We start from the raw sequence: 18170 nt of genomic DNA on the forward strand, positions 1-18170 counted from the left end.
TTTACTTCCCTTACATCGAAAGTTACGGAAAAACCGTAGGAGTATTCAAAAGAATGGTTTGACTCAATCGCGGATATTGCGATGGGATCCCGCAGTCCCCAGGCATCGCTTGTTTTCGACCAAACCAAAAATAGTACCTACTGATATTTTTACTTAATGCTACGAAGTAATACCGACTTAGAATTGCGAATCCAAACAAATATATGCGTTTCAGTATGTAACTTTTAGATACTTTTATGAATACATAATTAATGAATATAGATTTTTCATTACAACGGATAACTAATGTTTTGTTTACTATATTAAAATGCGTATTTAATTTTGCGTAATTATGTGGTCGAAAATATCTTCTCGCCTAATAATTAATGATATGTACAATATGACAGAATGATTGGTGAGTGGTTACCGTCGCCCATGGACTTCAGCAATGCCAGGGGCAGAGCCAAGCCGCTGCCTACCGCTTAATACTCTCCACAAGCCTCGTTTGAAGAAGGACATGTCATAGCGCTCGGGAAACACTGTGGAGGGGAAGCTCATTCCATAGCCGGATGGTACGTGGCAAAAAAGATCTCTGGAAACGCACTGTGGAGCTTCAAATAAAATTAAAAACAAAATATATATAATATTTTCTAAAGTGTGTGCGATTTTATTTTAAACTTTTTAGATCATAATCTAATATTATTTTATATTTTACAATTTCGGATTTTTGACAAAAGACACCTTTCTGAAAAGAAATAATAAAAGTCTTCGAAAAGTTGGAAGCTACACTATAATTTGAAACCGATAACTAGAATTAAAACGTTTTAGTTCATTTTAAATTTATAATTAAAAGATAAAAAGGAGAATGTTCTGTGAATGTTTTACTGCATAATTTTATTGTACACTAGCTGACCCGGCAAACATTGTTTTGCCATAATAATATATAAGATTTCTAGGGAATTTCTAGTGTAGAAAAAAAAAACTAACTTATTGTAAGTGTGTAAGGATGTGGTAAATGAGTGAAAGAGGTATGTAGTGCTGTGAACGATGAGGGAATATATAATAAAAATAACAAAACCTCATTCAACCACATAATACCTCATTATAACAAAAAAAAAGTCCAAATAAAATAAAAATGTTACGGGTGGACAACCCTAATCACTTAGGGTATGAAAAATAGATAGTAGCTGATTCTCAGGCTTACTGAATATGCATAAAAAATTTCATGAGAATCGGTCAAGCGGTTTCGGAGGAGTATGGGAACAAACATTGTGACACGAGAATTTTATATATTAGATATACTTTGTACACTCTTTTTAATAATTTGGTAGATAAAAGAAACTAAATATTATCAAATCAAGTAGGTACGATTCGAGAATCGATAGTAAGACTTGTGGAGGTACATTAAGCGCAAACGTCCAAAACCTACCAGGTTTTTCCATTGTTAATAGCTCCCCAAAGTCAGTTGATTGTCTTGGGGTAGAGAGTCGTACATCTCAAGTTGGACCCAAAATAGATTTATCGATTATTTAAGATATTCCTTGGTTACCAACTCATTTGCCTTGTGCGAGAAATGGGCTTCATTTCTGCGGAAAATTTTGTAAATAACAAGAATTATTGATTGTTTTTCTTCTTAAGGCAAAAACGAATAAATGGTAACAATGGTCGAAACATTGTATTGAAATCACAATATTAAGTACCTTATTTGGCTAGTTGTCAAGAAATATGTAAAACAAACAAACGTGACAAATGAATGTTTACAGTGTGCTGCGACTTAAATCAAATTTATATGGAGTTAGAACAGCTTTCCTCCGCTTGCCGCTAGGGGCGCTGTTCCAACTCCATACAAATCTGAGTTAACTTTTACGCGATCGAGAAGTTAAAAATCTCGCACAGTTCCAAATTTTCGTAATTTTCGCAAATTCAGTTGATACTTCGTCAAGCAATACCGGTGTTACATTGTTCGTAATCGTCAAAGGGAACTATAGAGTCTGAAACTTTGGAATATTCCTTACTTGTACAATGTTCCTTTTAATACAAAGCGAAGGAGACGTCGTCTTTTGTCGGACGGTGGTCGAAAGCGTTAAATAACCTAAATTGGGTCTTAAGCGCTTCAAACAATTGCAGAGCAGACAGTCGGCCCCTCTTAATTAGTTGTCTCATGTATTTATTCGGTAAACTTATAAATACTTTAGAATATGACTTTGAAAAGAGCTAACGAATGAAATCTATATGAAGTATACTACGTGTCTTATAGTTTGTGACTTCAGCTTTGAAAACGATATAATTAGTGTGATTGGTCCAAGAAATTACGTATTACGTACAATTTTTCATCATATTATTATTTATTATCATATCGAAGGCTATTTGGTTTAAGCAATATTTCGTTCGCGTAATACGCAACATTTATTTTTGTAATTATGGTGCATTTTATTTGATACTAGCTTTTGCCCGCGACTCCGTCCGCGTGGAATAGTTACTTTGGTATAACACTAAATTTTACTCCCCACTTCATTTACGTAGAAAGTGAAGATATTTTTTAATCATAGAATGTTAATAAGAATCTATTTAAACCCCTATTTTGAAACATTCTTTATTGGTGCTCCACTTGTATTGGTCTTACCGTGATGTTATATACCCTATAGCCTTCCTCAATAAACGGGCTATCTAATACTGAAAGAATTTTAAAAATCGGACCAGTTGTTCCTGAGATTAGTTTAGATTAGTATCAACAGTTTGATGTTTTTAATTGAACTTCAATCAAGCTTACTCCATTTAAATAGCTGAAGTAGTTTTATTGTTATGATATTTTTTCCAAATTTTAAACTTTAAATGTCTCACCTTTAAAGTTGCAAAATGTCACTTAAATCAAATAACCTTTCTCCCCTGGACATAATGGTATCTGAAATCTAATATTTGATTTTTATAATTCGGAAATCAATCGAATTCAAATTCACTTCTAAAACGTTTAATCAATATTCTTCATCTATACCAATATATAAATCTACAGTGGTTTTTACGGATGTTCCGTTATAATTACTGAACCATGCATCCGATTGACTTGAAACTTGGTATCCATGTAGAAAATACATGTACTTAATGGATAGGCTAATACTTATATGAGTGTTGAACTCTCTAATAGTAATGACAATAAATAATAATGTTAATTTGAAATGCTCAACGAAGCGGGCAAGTACGGCTAGTAGTATACTTCATTTAAATATTCGTAAAAAAAATACCTACGCCCAGTAAAACTTGGATACAAATTTTGCTGACATAAAATCTAAATTGACGCCACTGTCTTCGAAGATCAAGGAAGCGCCTCTTTAAAGCGTGTCTCAGAATTTGTGAAATCAATTAAAACACCGGAATAGTCTCATTTGAATACATCGTTGGATGTATCCGTACTACAAAGAAACTGAGTAGCTGAGTCACGTCTTAAACTAAAGCCTAATTGTACAGGTCATCATGAATGATATGAGTGATCGGTGGACCGGTTTTGAATGTTGAAACTAATCATCAGTCATCTAATGTCATTATTGAAAAATAAATGAAATAGTCATAGCTAATTACTTCTAAATGTTCCTGTTCTAATGTACACTAAGTACGTGATTTGATGAAGCCTAAAATCAAAAGACAGTTAGAAATCACTGATCAAATTAAGGATTTCAATTGATATTTCCGGCTTCGTTGCGAGTCTAGACATTGCCAATTTAATCAGCTAATAAGGCTTAATTATAATTGTTTGTTTTGAATAAGGTATTGTTTTCTATTGCCCTTTACCTCCCACTTGATCGTGAGTGGTCACTGTCGCTCAAGGACATCAACAATGCCAGGGATACTGCCAGGCGGCTGCCTAATTCTAAGTACTTCCCGCAAACCAGATTTTAGGAAAGGCATGTCATATCGCTCAAAAGACACTGAGAAGGGAAGTGAATTCCAAAACCAGATGGTAAGGGACAGAAAAGATCTCCGAAAACGTACCGCGGATGAACGCAACTAGGTAGTATGGATGAACTCTGCTCCGGTGGCGGTCGGTGCGACGGTAAAAATGAAGACATGGGATCGTCTTAAGGTCCTCAGAGCACTGCCCACGGCACATATGTTAGAACATACACATTGCCGTGCTCCTTCTTGTCGCAAGCCCGTTAAAGCCAGCCATCGTTTATCACAACAGAGAATTCGATTCAAAATCTGAATGCCGATATTGTTATGTCATTGTAACTTCTATAGATACCGGAAACTACATAAGGTGGATCATGAACATGCCTTGTGAATATTTTAAACAATAAAAATTACTGCAAGGTTTTTCCTCAAATAAACTCGATCTCAAAATATTTTACTAATAATTTTTTATGTTTTCCAGGTGAACGGAATCATGTCTGAAAACAATATAAACTTCACAGACGACGTCACGACCAGCGCGGAGCCCAGCGAACTATCCAAGTAAGTCCAATAGTTACTAAACTTGAGGGAACTTCAAATGTTTACGAACGATTTTCGGAAAATGAATTCTGTTCGAATCTTCAAAATGATAAAAACTTGGTAGTTCACAAAAAATATTGTCTAAAAAATTGTATGCAGAATAATTGTGATATCGAGATAGAAAAAATAGTCAATTAAAACGACGAACAAATCTACTTAAGTTTGGTTTTAAACTTACAGTAAAAAAGGTATACATATTTGGGAAGTTTAACGACAAAGGGAAGATCTTTCACCGAGCGGGTGATTTTGCTCGGTAGACCGACGCATAGATTATACACTTAAGACCGACGCGGCGACGGTCCAAATGTTGTTGTTCGGAACTTGTATATATTTATGCGCTTTATCTTGAAAATGTCGTAAGCGAGATTCAGGCATCTGTCAATTATCTTGTGTTGTATGATGGCTACCCGCCACGGTCTACACTGTAAATAATAAATATAATCTCTATAAATAAAAATGAATTGCTGTTCGTTAGTCTCGCTAAAACTCGAGAACGGCTGGACCGATTTGGCTAATTTTGGTCTTGAATTATTCGTGGAAGTCCAGGGAAGGTTTAAAAGGTGAGAAAATATAAAAAAGCTCGGAATTATATAAAAACAAACAATTTTGTTTTTCCTTTGATGTGTCCCCTTGATGTGTCTTTTATTTATCGATTGAAGCACTACGAAGTCTGCCAGGTCAGCTTGCATAATATGTAAAAAAATCAAATAATACTTTAGTTATGTTGTACGTAAAAAAAATCATAAATAAAACGATTCTATTGCTGTATTTTGGATCCCTTTTATAAGTCAAAGTCTTCGATAGTTTGCTAGTGGTTTTGTGGAACTGACTACTATACAACGGGATCCGGGTTCGATCCGGATTCCATTCTCTTGTCTGTTTTGTACAAGAAATAGCTTAGTGTTTCTTAAACGTAGAATATGCGAAAATAAAAATATGCCTAGTGTGTGATAACGTACACCGACCATTCTGCCTAATTCTTTTTTTTATTTTTATTGCTTTGATGGGTGGACGAGCTCACAGCCCACCTGGTGTTAAGTGGTTACTGGAGCCCATAGACATCTACGATGTAAATGCGCCACCCACCTTGAGATATAAGTTCTAAAGTCTCAAGTATAGTTACAGCGGCTGCCTCACCCTTCAAACCGAAGCGCATTACTGCTTCACGGCAGAAATAGGTGGGGTGGTGGTACCTACCCGTGCGGACCCACAAGGGGTCCTACCAGGCAGAATCACTAATGTCTTAAAGTTTTATAAGACCGTCATTATAAATACATATAAAGTAATGTCTCAAACAAGGTATATCTCAAAATGAGTAACGAAATTAATTCTCTAAAGGTGTCGATAATCCATCAATACGAGATAAATTGTAAGATCGTGTACTCATGCCAAAATTACGGAGTCGGCATACTACATTTGATTAATCAAATTATAATATAAGAAATGTATTCAATACAAAGCTTTGGTACCATTATTAAGTTTTTTCTTGTAGTATTTTTTTTTGTTCTAAGCTTTTGCTAATCCGGAAGTCTTTAAAAGTTCTTATATTACAACTTCCTGCTGAAATAAAATAATAATAAAAAAAAACCGCTAGGGAACGTTTCCATTGAAAAATCGTAGCTATTCACAGCTCTCAATGGAGGCTACGGAAATCCTTTCATTAGTTTTCTTTTCATTCTAGTCGAACGACTCACAAAGGAGGTCGAGACCGTAATACGAGCACTCTTCGACTGAGGTGTACGTTACAGAATTAACATTAAGACGCTTGCTATCAAATTACGATGGTATTGTAGTTTTCGAAAATGTAACTATTATAATAATAATTTTAATGTTTATTATTATTATTATTTTTATTGCATAGATAGGTAGGTGGACGAGCTCACAGCCCAATTGGTGCTAAGTGGTTACCGGAGTCATCTACAACGTAAATGCCGACACCCACCTTGAGATATGAGTTCCATGGTCTGAGTTCAACCAACAGCTGCCCCACCCTTCAAACCGAAACGCATTACTGCTTCACGGCAGAAATAGGCAGAGTGATGGTTGGTACCAACCCGTGCGGACTCACAAGAGGTCCTACCACCAGTAATTTAGTCACACGATTCAAATACATAATCACGTTCCATAATGAACAACACTAAGCCTAAAGCAATCCGCTTCTGTTGATGAATGGTTCCTGATACGTATATTAAATAAATGTATATAAATATAAATAACTGGAGACAAATACGAACGGCCGTCCTGCCTCAATTTAGGATTCCCTGTCTTATGGATTCCAGAGACTGACACACTTATATATGTTTAAATATATACGTGTATAGATAAAAAGCACTCAGAGAAATAGTTAACAAACCTGTTCTTCACACGAATGTTTGCCCAATGTGGGACTCGAACCCCACGACCCTCGGGACAACAGTCAACGAAGATAACTAATGCTCCACCAAGTCAGTCGCCTTAAAAAATACATATCTGTTTACCGATTAATATTCTACTGGATAAATCATATTGATGTACCCAAATAATTGTATTAAACATTTGTGACATTAAATTCACAAACCTAATCAATTATCACCAAACTAATAGTAATCTGAGCATGTTACCACATTATACCTGAACCCTCTAACAATTAATAGTTTCGAACAATATCACTATGTTATTGTTAATCTATGCTTGATTGAATGTTAAATACATGCGAACATGAGCAATGTAGCTTATTGTTTTGTCATGTATCTTCAAACACATTCTCTTACTTATGAAACATCAGTATTGTACGTACTATTAATTTCCCGGAAATTCGCAGCAATTATATCAAGTACGACGGCTTGTATTTCATTTTGTTTTTATTATTGCTTAACCGTATGAACCAGCTCACGGCTCAAATGATTTGTAATGGTTATCGGAACCCATAGATACAATCAACATATAAGTATGCCGCCACCCAATTTGGGACATGAGTTCTAAGTCTTAGTTCTATAGTATGACGGTACAATCCTTCAAACCAGAATACGTGGAAATTGTGGTGGGTTGGTGGTATCAAACCGTCCGAGCTCATAAAACGTCCCGATCCAGTAATTCGCTCAAATTATATATTTTATGAGTTTGATTTTTATTACAATAAACATTTTTATTACATATCCTTCATCGACGAAATAATTCGTGAACATGAGCTATGTACGTATCTTATAAAAAGAGTTGGTACCTTTTTTTTTTTTTTTTTTTTTCGGGTAGAGGGCCGAACCTCCTACGAGGTCCCCGCGCAAAAGGGGCGCGCGGGGTATGTGAGACTCTACGATCTGCATGGTGTTATGAGCAGACCGCGGGACCAAGGATTTTAGGGCCCACCCACTAAACGACTCCCCTGCACTCTTACACCCGACGTCCGATCCCCTCCGAGGTCAGAACCCGGATGAGGTAGGGGGGTTACCGCGGTCAACACTACAACCAGACGGCGCGGCTCACCCCAAGGACGCCCAGCCGACGGAGCCTTCGAGGCGAATCGAAGGCTCTGAAACGTCGGCCGTCTCGGTACGGCAGCCCGTCGGGCCGCCCAGACGGTGCCGCTGGTGTCCCGGAATACCCCGCTGGACCAGAACCAGCCTGCCGGGTCGGGACGCGATACACCGTCGACCGGTCGCTCTATTTACTCCATGGCAGCGCGCTAGAGTGCTGGTAGCGCGCCGCGCGGCCTCACCCCCTCAGGTCGCCCCTTGACCTTCACCGGGGGGAGTTCGCCTCTTACAGGGGCCGAAGTCGGACAAAAGCCCTTCTGCGGCCCCCGGCTCGGCGGCGACGGATAGGTGCGGAGAGGGATGAGCTCTCCCTCTCTCGTTCCGCCGCCTCCTTCTGCGAGATGGTGCACTCGCAGAAGTCGAGCATCGCCTTCCAGGACTCATCGCTGCCGAGCATCATAGCCACGATAGTCGGCAGCGACAAGTCCGGTCCTATTTGCGAGACAAGGACACGGCGTTGCTCCACCCATGCGGGGCAATATGCGAGCGTATGCTCGACCGTGTCCTCGTCGCAGTCACAGTGGTGACACTCCATCGTCGGTTCCCTCCGGGCAACGCGATGCAGGTACCGGCCGAAACACCCATGGCCGGTAAGCATTTGCGTCAACCGGAAGGTGAGACGCCCTTGGTCACGGTTCGCCCATTTCGCGAGGACCGGGCGCACCGCCTCGACAGTCCGGAGACCGGCCGACGGGTCCGCCAAGCGGCGAGACCACGCCTCCAACACAGACCGCCGAGATTGGAGCCTCCGCGCTCTAATTGCTCCTTCTCCGGGACGTGGTTCCCCCCTGTCGCGAAGGTCACAACGCCACGCATAATCGGCAGCGAGCGCCTCCGCCTCCAGGTCCCAGGGAGGCGTCCCGGCGAGAACGCACGCCGCCTCGAAGGAGACGGTGCGGTATCCACGAATCGCCCTGACTGCGATTGCACGCTGCGGGCGTCGCAGCGCCACGACGTTTCTGCGAGTCAAGGCGCGGCACCACACGGGGGCTCCGTATAATGCAATAGACCGCACCACCCCCACGTAGAGGCGGCGCACCACCGTGTCAGGCCCTCCGACGTTTGGCAAGAGCCGACTCAGCGATCCAGCCGTCGCCATCAGTCGGGGGCCCAACTTCTCGAAATGAGCGCGGAAGTTCCAACGACCATCCAATTCGAGACCGAGGTACCGTAACCCAGTCACCCCGACCTCGACGCGGACGCCTCCAATCACCAGGTGGGCCCCGGGTGGCGGCTCTCTCCCAGCCCTGTGAAACAGCAGGGCCTGGGATTTCTCGAGGGCCACGTCGAGGCCCAGCCTTCGGATCTTACCGACGACGAATGCCACCCCTGCGCAGGCAAGACGAGCAGACTCTTGGTAGTTCCTCCCCCGGGCCACGACCAACGTGTCATCCGCGTAACACACAACGCTTAGGCCCGGGAGAGGGCCGTGCAGGGCGCTCCTCAGAGCCCAGTCGTAACCGATATTCCACAGGAGAGGGCCAAGGACCGACCCCTGTGGAACACCGCGCTCGACCGGAAAGCGGAGCACCGCACCACCGTGTCCGGTGCACACGACCGATCTGTCCTCGAGATAGGACCCGATCAGTCGGCGGAGGTACGCGGGGACGCCATGATATTCGAGCGCCCCCGCGATCACTGACCAGGGCAAGGTGTTAAAAGCGTTGGCGATATCCAGGGACACCGCCAAGGCCACCCCACCCCGGGCGACAGCTTCGTCAGAGAGGGCACGCACGCGCATAATCGCGTCGATAGTAGAGCGGCCCTCTCTGAAGCCATACTGTTCCTCCGACAGATCGGGACCCGTCCCGGTCAGGTGCCGGACGATGCGGGCGGCGATAACTCGCTCCAACAATTTTCCCGCCTCGTCCAGCAACACGATGGGGCGGTACCCCGCAGGTGAGTCTGCGGGGCGCCCCTCCTTCCTCAGAAGGACGAGTCTGCCCGTCTTCCACTGCTTAGGAAACCGTCCCGACTCGAAGCAGGCTTCAAAGAGCCGCACGAGCCGGTCCCCAAGGGCACCGAGGGCCAAATCCCAGACCCGGCCGTGAACACCGTCAGGGCCGGGGGCCGCGTCTTTTCTCCGCATCCTCAACACGGCCGCATGAATCTCTTCCTCCAAAATGCTCGGAGGGACCACCTCAGCAACACCGCTCACGTCACTGCGAGGCGGCGCGCCCATGGAGGGAGGCTCAAAGTCCCTCTCCATCTGCGGGAACAGCCCGGAGACAATCTCCCGCAGCTGCTGAGGCTGGAGACGCTCCGTCACTGGGAGCGCCCACGGCCGCAATTTCTTGCGGACCGTTTGGTACGGGCGCCCCCAGGGATCCTGATCGAGCATCTCCAGGAGCGTCTGCATGCCCTGAGATTTGGCCTCACCGATGGCCAGTCGCAACGCTTCCTGCTTTTGGCGGCAGTCGGCGCGCAACCGGTCCGCTACCTCCGCGAAGTCCTCATCGCGAAGGCGGCGGCGGCGATGGCGAGCGCTCCGGCGGCGCGCCCGCACGCACTCCTCGCGGAGTTGCGCGATTTCGGGCGACCACCAGTACGCACCGCCACGCGGAGCACTGCTGCCTACCCGGGGCATCGCTGAGTCACAAATACGACCCATCGTTCCCCGGAACCAGTCAGCCTCTGACTCCACGTCCACGGGGCTAGTAGGCACGGGTGCCCACGCAGCCACCGTGGCTGCCTCCACCAGGAGCTCCTTATTCAGGCGCTTCAGTGCCCACCTGGGGAATGACCGAGGAGCACTTCGCGGGAGCTCCTCCTCACCGCGGGCGTTCATAGCCGACGCGGATCGAGAGGAGGCTGAGAGCTCAAATCGGACGTATCGATGGTCCGAGAGCGTCTCCGCCCCCTCAAGAACGCGCCAGCCACGGGTGCGGCGTGCGATGGACGGAGATGCGAATGTCACGTCCACGTGAGATTCGCCGTTCCATCGCACGCAAGTCGCGACCGAACCTCTGTTCAAAAGACAGAGACCAGCCGCGATCGCCCACTCCGAGAGCATCCTGCCGCGTGAGTCCGAGCGGGGGGAACCCCAAGTCACCCATTTTGCGTTGAGGTCTCCCGCTAAGATAACCGGGCGGGACCCGAGGCGGTGAACCAACACCTCAAGCCCGCCCAGGAACTGCTCGAACTCGGCGAGATGTCTATTCGGAGAGAAGTATACCCCGATCACGACGGTTTCGTCGACCCTGGCCGCGACATAACCGGATCCCCTGGCCACCATCACCAGGGGGGGTAACGCCGCGGCCTGCCTGATAGTAATAGCCACGGAGCCGTCGACGTCCCCGATCCAGGCATCCTGGTCCGCAGGGACGAAGTACGGCTCCGCGGCTATGGCAACATCGATTGACCACTCCACCATGGTGTGGACGAGGAGATCCTGCGCCCTGGCGGAGTGGTTCAAATTCGCCTGGAGGAAGCGATGAACGTGACCCATTATTAAGGGGCCACGTCCATTGCTCCTTCGTCCATCCCGCCCTCCGGCTCTAGGACCGCGGCGGGAACTGACTCGCCAGCTGCTTTATTTGCAACCGGTTTCTTTTTATTTATTTTACCCTTCCTCCTCTTGGATGAGAAAGAGGTAAAATGACATGCTGGGCCACCAACCCGGTGGTTGGCCCGCCGCTTCTCCGCGTCGCACAATACACAGTGTGGCATGGCGGCAGTGCAGGAAGCGGCCTTGTGCCCAGATTGGCCGCACCGGAAACATAGTCCGCTGCGGTCAACAGCTGACGAGCACTTGGCGAGGCCGTGCCCGGTGCCGAAACATCGAAGGCATCGCCATGGTCGAGCTTCCTGCAACTGCACGTGGGCAATGACCCACCCCACGCGTAGCCTACCGGGCGTGTCAGCGGGCTTTCCCTGTGCAGGCGTAGCCAGTAGGGTGGCTGTCTGTACGGGGCACCGCGCCCATACAGAGCGAGTTCCGGAATATGTACTCCGAAGCTCCCCCACCTTGACGTTTGCAAGAGCACAGTTCCCCTGCAATGCGATAGCGGCAGCCACCTCCTCTTTCGTGGCGCACTCGTCCAGGCCCGTCACCTTGATCTCCGCCATTCTGACAGGCCTGTCGATCCTCACCACCTCCGGATCAGGCAAGATCTCGCGGAGCCGGGCCATAAGTCGGTCCGCAACCGCTCCTGAGTCAGCACCGGGACATTCGAGCAAACGAGCGCCGTTAGCCGTGTGTCGAACCTTCAGTCCGCCTTCCACTCCGATGGCGTCAATATCCACGCCACCACGCGCCCGGGCCATCACTTCTTCGTAAGTGATACCCTTGTCTTTAGCGGCCGGCAGCAATTCTAAAACAACTGCAGCCGACCGCGGAGCGCGTGTCTTGCCGGATCTTCCTCCTCGACGGTTCTTCCGTATCTTCACCGCTGGACCCTCTACGCGGGGAGCGGCAACTGCCTGGACAGACCGAGGGCTTCTTTGTCCTTCCTTCGTCTTTCTTGGTCCCCGCTTTACCACTGTCGTCCACGCTACGTCCATGCTGGATGGGACCGGAGGCAGCGGGCAGGGCTGAGGGTACTGCATCACTTTGGCAGCATTCACGCCTTTCTTCTTCGTTCGGTCCCTTCCAGTACGCGCTACGGCAGGCTGTGGCTTGGTAGGGACCGGCTGCTGGGCCTTGGCTTGCTTAGCTACATGAAGCTTGGCCAGGGTGGTCGGCTGGGTTTGATCGTGCTTGGCAGGCTGCTTATTCTGTTTGGCAGACTGGGGCTTGACCTGGGTGCCAGCTCTCCGCTCGTGTGCGAGCAGTGGTCTTGCACGCTCCACTGGCGAACTGCGCGCCTCTAAAATGGCGATCCGCCGCTTTAGCTCAGCTACCTCCTCGACATCGGGTGGAGCCGGGCTACGTATCTCCGCCATGAGTTCGTCCACCCGCATGTGTAGGGTCGCGATCTCCGCCCGTAGCTCAAGATTATTATTTTGCAGTTCGGCGTTTTGTGCCTTGAGCTGGTCTCTCTGCAGTCGCACGCATTCCTCGTTCTCGCCGCTCGTCTTGTGAGTAACTATGTTTAGGTAGTCTTCAATTGTGGCAGCCAAGCACTTAAGAGCATGCAGGTATATGCCCTTAAAACCCCTGCCCGATTTGGCTGCCACACTGGATACAATATCCGAGGCGACCCTAAATAGTTTTGTGGAGTCTTCGAACCCCACCTCGGTGAGGGAGCGGACGAGTCGCTCGACCTCTGCACTGGCAGAGTCCGTTGCCACCTGGCGACCACCGACTGGTGCCGTGGTTTCCTCTAAGGCGAGGAATTTCGCGGGCGGTGCGGGTTCCCCCTCCGAGGAGTCAGAAGGGCGGGAAGCCGCCGCTCGCGGAGCCGTTTTACGTTTGCGGAGTGCTCTTCCTCCTACAATCGTACTATTCATTTCATCTACCGAGAGCGACCCTCGGTCACTCGAGGCGCTACTCCTCACGGAAGCAGCACTTCCCGACCGCATCGAGAGTGCGCTCTCGCATCTTACAGCTTTTGCTGCCACGGTTGGCACCTTAAACGGTGCCGTAGATATTTCGCGGCCCGTGTTGCCGCCCACACTTTCATCAGTTTTTTTTGGGTTAGGAGAACAATACATAACTTATCCCACGAGTATGGGGGAAATATAGAGTCCACCCGCGCAGAGACCCCTGTACACGGGTAAGTCTAGCATAACCCGTCGGAGGGTCGACCGGTACTCCGACGGAAGTCGCACTATCGACTGCACTCCCTGCAGCCACTCATCCCCTCGCGGTGCGCTGCCGCTTGGGATTAGAGATTTATTATAGAGGTGGTCTCCTCGTGGTCCCGGCCAATTAAGGCAAGGACCCCCGGTCCCCAAAACATGACTGAAAGGATTACGGGTTTGGCCGGTGGTCCACCGAGTGCACAAAGCAACACGACAGGCCACCGCCCAGCGCTCGACGAAGCGACACATCGCGAGCACCACGAAGCCACGCCGGCGAACCGGTACCCCCCATATCTGGGGGGCGTTCCCCTGTAGCCGAAGCCGGGGACATGGCAACCAGCGGCCAGCAGAAGATGCAATGCTGGCTCACTTCCACGACAACGGGCACAGAGTGCCACCGCTCACGGCAGGCCGGCGAACCGGTGCCTTCGAAAGCTGCTCCCTCCAGAAGGAGCACTCTTCACTTAATGAAGAGTGTGGAGGGTGCAGTCCTTCCGCTCCTCCTAGTGCTGGTTTGGTCCACGTCATCCGATCTCTTTCGTTGCAAAGCCTAACTAAACTATCCTAACTTAAGCCTTAACCTAATCCTAAACCTAGGACCTTAACCTACATCTAAACCTAACCCTATACCTAGGACCTAAAACCTAAGAATCCTTGCAACGAAAAAGATCGGACGATACCTCTGGGAATGTCGCCCAGAGGATCCCGTTATCCGCCACCTACGGACGCGCCCGGTAGGAGTCCAGCATCTCCTCCGCAGACGAGACCCACAGCACGCAGATTGGGTACTGTGGGTCCCGTCTGCGACCGGGAAAGAGTTGGTACCTGCCTGCGGGATTCGAACGTTGGCACAGAAGGACCACTTCATACGAACGTACCGGGCGTCTTATCCTTTAGGCCACGACGACTTAAAATTATAATGATTAATTAGTTAATTATTTTAATATAGTTAAATATTCATGTACGTTTTTACTGCCAATGTGAATGAAGAAGGTCGCAGCCCACCTGATTCAGCGGAGAGCTTCGCGGAGAAATAGATAAGATAGTGATTGTGGTAGTCATCATAGAAACCAAGATATCGGACAGATGCCTGAATCTCGCTAACGAAATTTTCAAGACAAGCTTACATATATTTTATACAAGTTCCGATAAAGAACTTTCGGCCATACCCGATCCTGCGGACCGAATGGTAAACAGCCGACGTCGCCCTAAACACGTCATTTCGGATCCTCCCGATCCACTATCGGTGCTTTTAAGTACCTCAAGCACCGGTCACCGTTCTCGTCGAACCCGTCGCTTGTATCGAGCTCGGCGACTAAATTAACTCACAGACACAGCCCATTGAATTTCTCGCCGGATTTTCTCAGGGGGTCACGTTTTCGTAGCTTAGGCTTAAAAAAAAACAATATTCGGACCATTGTTCTACCTAGAAATTCGGCTGCTTGGTGAAAGATCTTCCCTTTGTCGTTACTTTTCAAATGATATATATCTTCTACAAAATTTTCCGGTATTATTTAAATTACATGACGTTGTTCCTCCATCGTGGGAGTCATGTAAGGACATTAAGAGATTAAGTCAGAATTTTTAAATATATTATTAAAATACAAAAATAAGCACGCAAAATACTAAAAATAGCAAACCAAACTAAGAATTAATGTAATTTTTTTTTATTCAGCTAGATCACTGCTACCGGTCAAGGTATTAGTATAGCGAAGTTATCAAATACTTGTAATTGTACTCTTATCAGTCCTTGATTCGTGTGCAAATTTTCAACTTAATCGGCTGTCCTGAAGCCGGTATCAAAACAATACGTACCAAGCCAATAATAAAAGTGTGGAAAACGTTTTTTAAGTACGGATTTCATTAGAAAAATTGGTGCCTGTCTGCGGCATTTAAACAGTGCAATTTCGGCCGTGAGCAGTAGAATGCGTCTATAAATAATAATAATGTACATGTTGTTATGTCGCTTCTCTGGGATCGAAGTCGTCCACGACATAAGCCTTCTTCTTAATTATAACACGATTTTATTACTCCACGGATAGATATTTAAAACATTTTCACATGTAAAGTCGTCGTAGCCTAAAAGATAATAATGTCGGGTGTATTCGTATGTAGCGATGCACCGGTGTTCGAATCCCGCCGCCGGGTACCAATATTTCTAATGAAATACGTACTTAACAAATGTTCACGATTGACTTCCACGGTGAAGGAATAACATCGTATAATAAAAATCAAACTCGCAAAATTATAATTTGCGTAATTACTGGTGGTAGGAACTCTTGTGAGTCCGCACGGGTAGGTACCACCGCCCTGCCTATTTCTAACGTGAAGCATTAATGCGTTTCGGTTTGAAGGGTGGGACAGCCGTTGTAACTATACTGAGACCTCAGAACATATATCTCAAGGCGGGTGGCGCATTTACGTTGTAGATGTTTATAGGCTCCAGTAACCACTTAACACCAGGTGGGCTGTGAGCTCGTCCACCCATCTAAGCAATAAAAAACAATGTAAAGTAATAAATACTTAGCCCACTTATTAGTACTAGAGGTCCCGCAGTAGTCGAAATTCGACTATAATTAATTGGAATTGTAAGTTTGTACACTATTATGATTGTATTTTATACTTCTACAATCACAAATTTCACCAAGACTACACTATAAAAAATATTAACAAAGACAAACAATATTTAATCTATTCTCAATTTGACAACAGACGTCAAGAACAAAAGTTTGACAATAAATAGTATGCATGCGTGTGTGCGTCACATACATGGTATGTAGTGTGTGTAATGTTTTCTTTATTGATTTAATGTATCTTTTATGCATTATTTAAAAAAAATATTAGCATTGTGCACTTCTTCTCTATATTCTTTATAAGTGTGGAAAATTTCATACTCCTCCGTCCGCGCAATTTTCGTAAAAAGGGATACAAAGTTTTTGCTTCACGTATTAATATATAGATATTTTATTAAAACACGTAACAATAAAATGATACGCGTATAGTGCACTATAAAATATTTCTCGGGAATTTATTTGTATATTATTCAACAATAGTTTTGGTATAAGAACAAAAAATATCGTTACGTTGTCAAAGAATATTATTTGCCAGCACATTGAATTTAGAAAACGTTTTTCCCTATTCTTTTCGTCAGATATTGCCGCCACCCGTGAAGGGTACAAACGGGTCGCCAGTCCCTACAAACAGATTTAGATTACAGTTTTGCGGCAAAGATAAAAGACGGGTTAAGCATAAAAGAATTGTATACGCCACAACTGTAGTATTATGTTTTCTGCATATTTCCTAACGAATATTCAAAGCAGTTTTACGGGGATATTAAAACAATCTGATTTTAAGTTTTTCATTTCATTTTCAATTGTACAATGTCGTCTCATGATAAAAATAGCCCTTTTAGGTCTAATCAGCTTACGTGGAAATTGCTTTATATATTTATATGTATTAGATGATAACGGGGAGCTAGCTCACAGTTCGCCTGATTTTTTTTATGATTGAGGGATTACTGGTGGCCCGGAGGCCTTTCCAGTTTCAACCGGACAGGCAAGGGCTCAGCCAGGAGGGGTGGGATTTGCTAACAGCTACCCGAGTGCCTCCAGAGGAGACCTAACAACTCAAAAGTAGCTACTTCGCGAATGAATCTACTACCTCAGCGGCCTGATGTTTAGGTTAGGTTGCACGTAGAACTCTTAGTCGAGTTCGACGAGTACAGCTACCGGAGTCCTTGAACCTGATCCTAGTGTTAGAGCTTAAGGCGTCTAATGCAACCTGCACCTGGTATTAATTGTTTACCGGTACCATTAGAATATGAATGCGGCCCCCCCCACTTGCGACTTGAGATCCTTATTTTTACTGGTAGTAGGACCTCTTGTGAGTCCGCGTGGGTAGGTACCACCCTGTTTATTTCTGCCGTGAAGCAGTAATGCGTTTCGATTTGAAGGGTGGGGCAGCCGTTGTAACTATACATGAGACCTTAGAACTTATATCTCAAGGTGGGTGGCGCATTTACTTTGTAGATATCTATGGGCTCCAGTAACCACTTAACACCAGGTGGGCTGTGAGCTCGTTCACCAATATAAGCAATAAAAAAAAATGTTTCGGAATTAAGTATAAATATACCATCCTTTCATCGTAGACTTCAGTCATGAAAACCTATCAAGTACATGTTTCACTTTTTTTAAAAATAGTGCGCTTGCAACTTGGTGCATCTGAAAGAAGTGAAACTTTTTTTGCGGTGTGTACTATTGTGGTTTTCTTAATTTTTTATCCTTAAATCAAATTTCTCGTGTAATAATTCTTGGAATGCTGCTTATTAGAAAAAGGACCTAGCTCACTTTGTCCTTTCTTCTTCTTCTCTCCACGGTCGCGTGGTTCGTGAGACGCTCTCTCTATTTTCTGACTCTCGCTCTTGTATCTTTAATCTTGTATCTTTTCTTTCTAGCCATAACGAATTTGTCCGGAGTTAAATTTTACTCTCAACGAGCCTAAAGAAGTTTCACT

General features: G+C 45.8%; 1 protein-coding gene across 7 annotated transcripts in view; it reads left to right on the forward strand.

Moving 5' to 3' along the window:
• The window catches only part of LOC114239570 (G protein-coupled receptor moody), a 57222-nt gene that overhangs the window by 27658 nt on the left and 11394 nt on the right, over window positions 1–18170 (forward strand). For 6 of the 7 annotated variants that reach the window (XM_089734731.1, XM_089734728.1, XM_089734726.1 and 3 more), the window contains exon 2: window positions 4346–4425. In XM_089734731.1, the coding sequence (XP_089590857.1) occupies window positions 4358–4425 (68 nt within the window). In that variant the 5' untranslated portion in view covers window positions 4346–4357. Of the gene's footprint in view, window positions 1–4345; window positions 4426–6145; window positions 6249–18170 lie in introns of those variants that run through there. The other variant, XM_089734730.1, reaches the window with a different exon arrangement.

The sequence above is a fragment of the Bombyx mandarina genome, chromosome 18 (genome assembly GCF_030267445.1).
Source record: "Bombyx mandarina strain Sakado chromosome 18, ASM3026744v2".
Classification (NCBI taxonomy): Eukaryota; Metazoa; Arthropoda; class Insecta; order Lepidoptera; family Bombycidae; genus Bombyx; species Bombyx mandarina.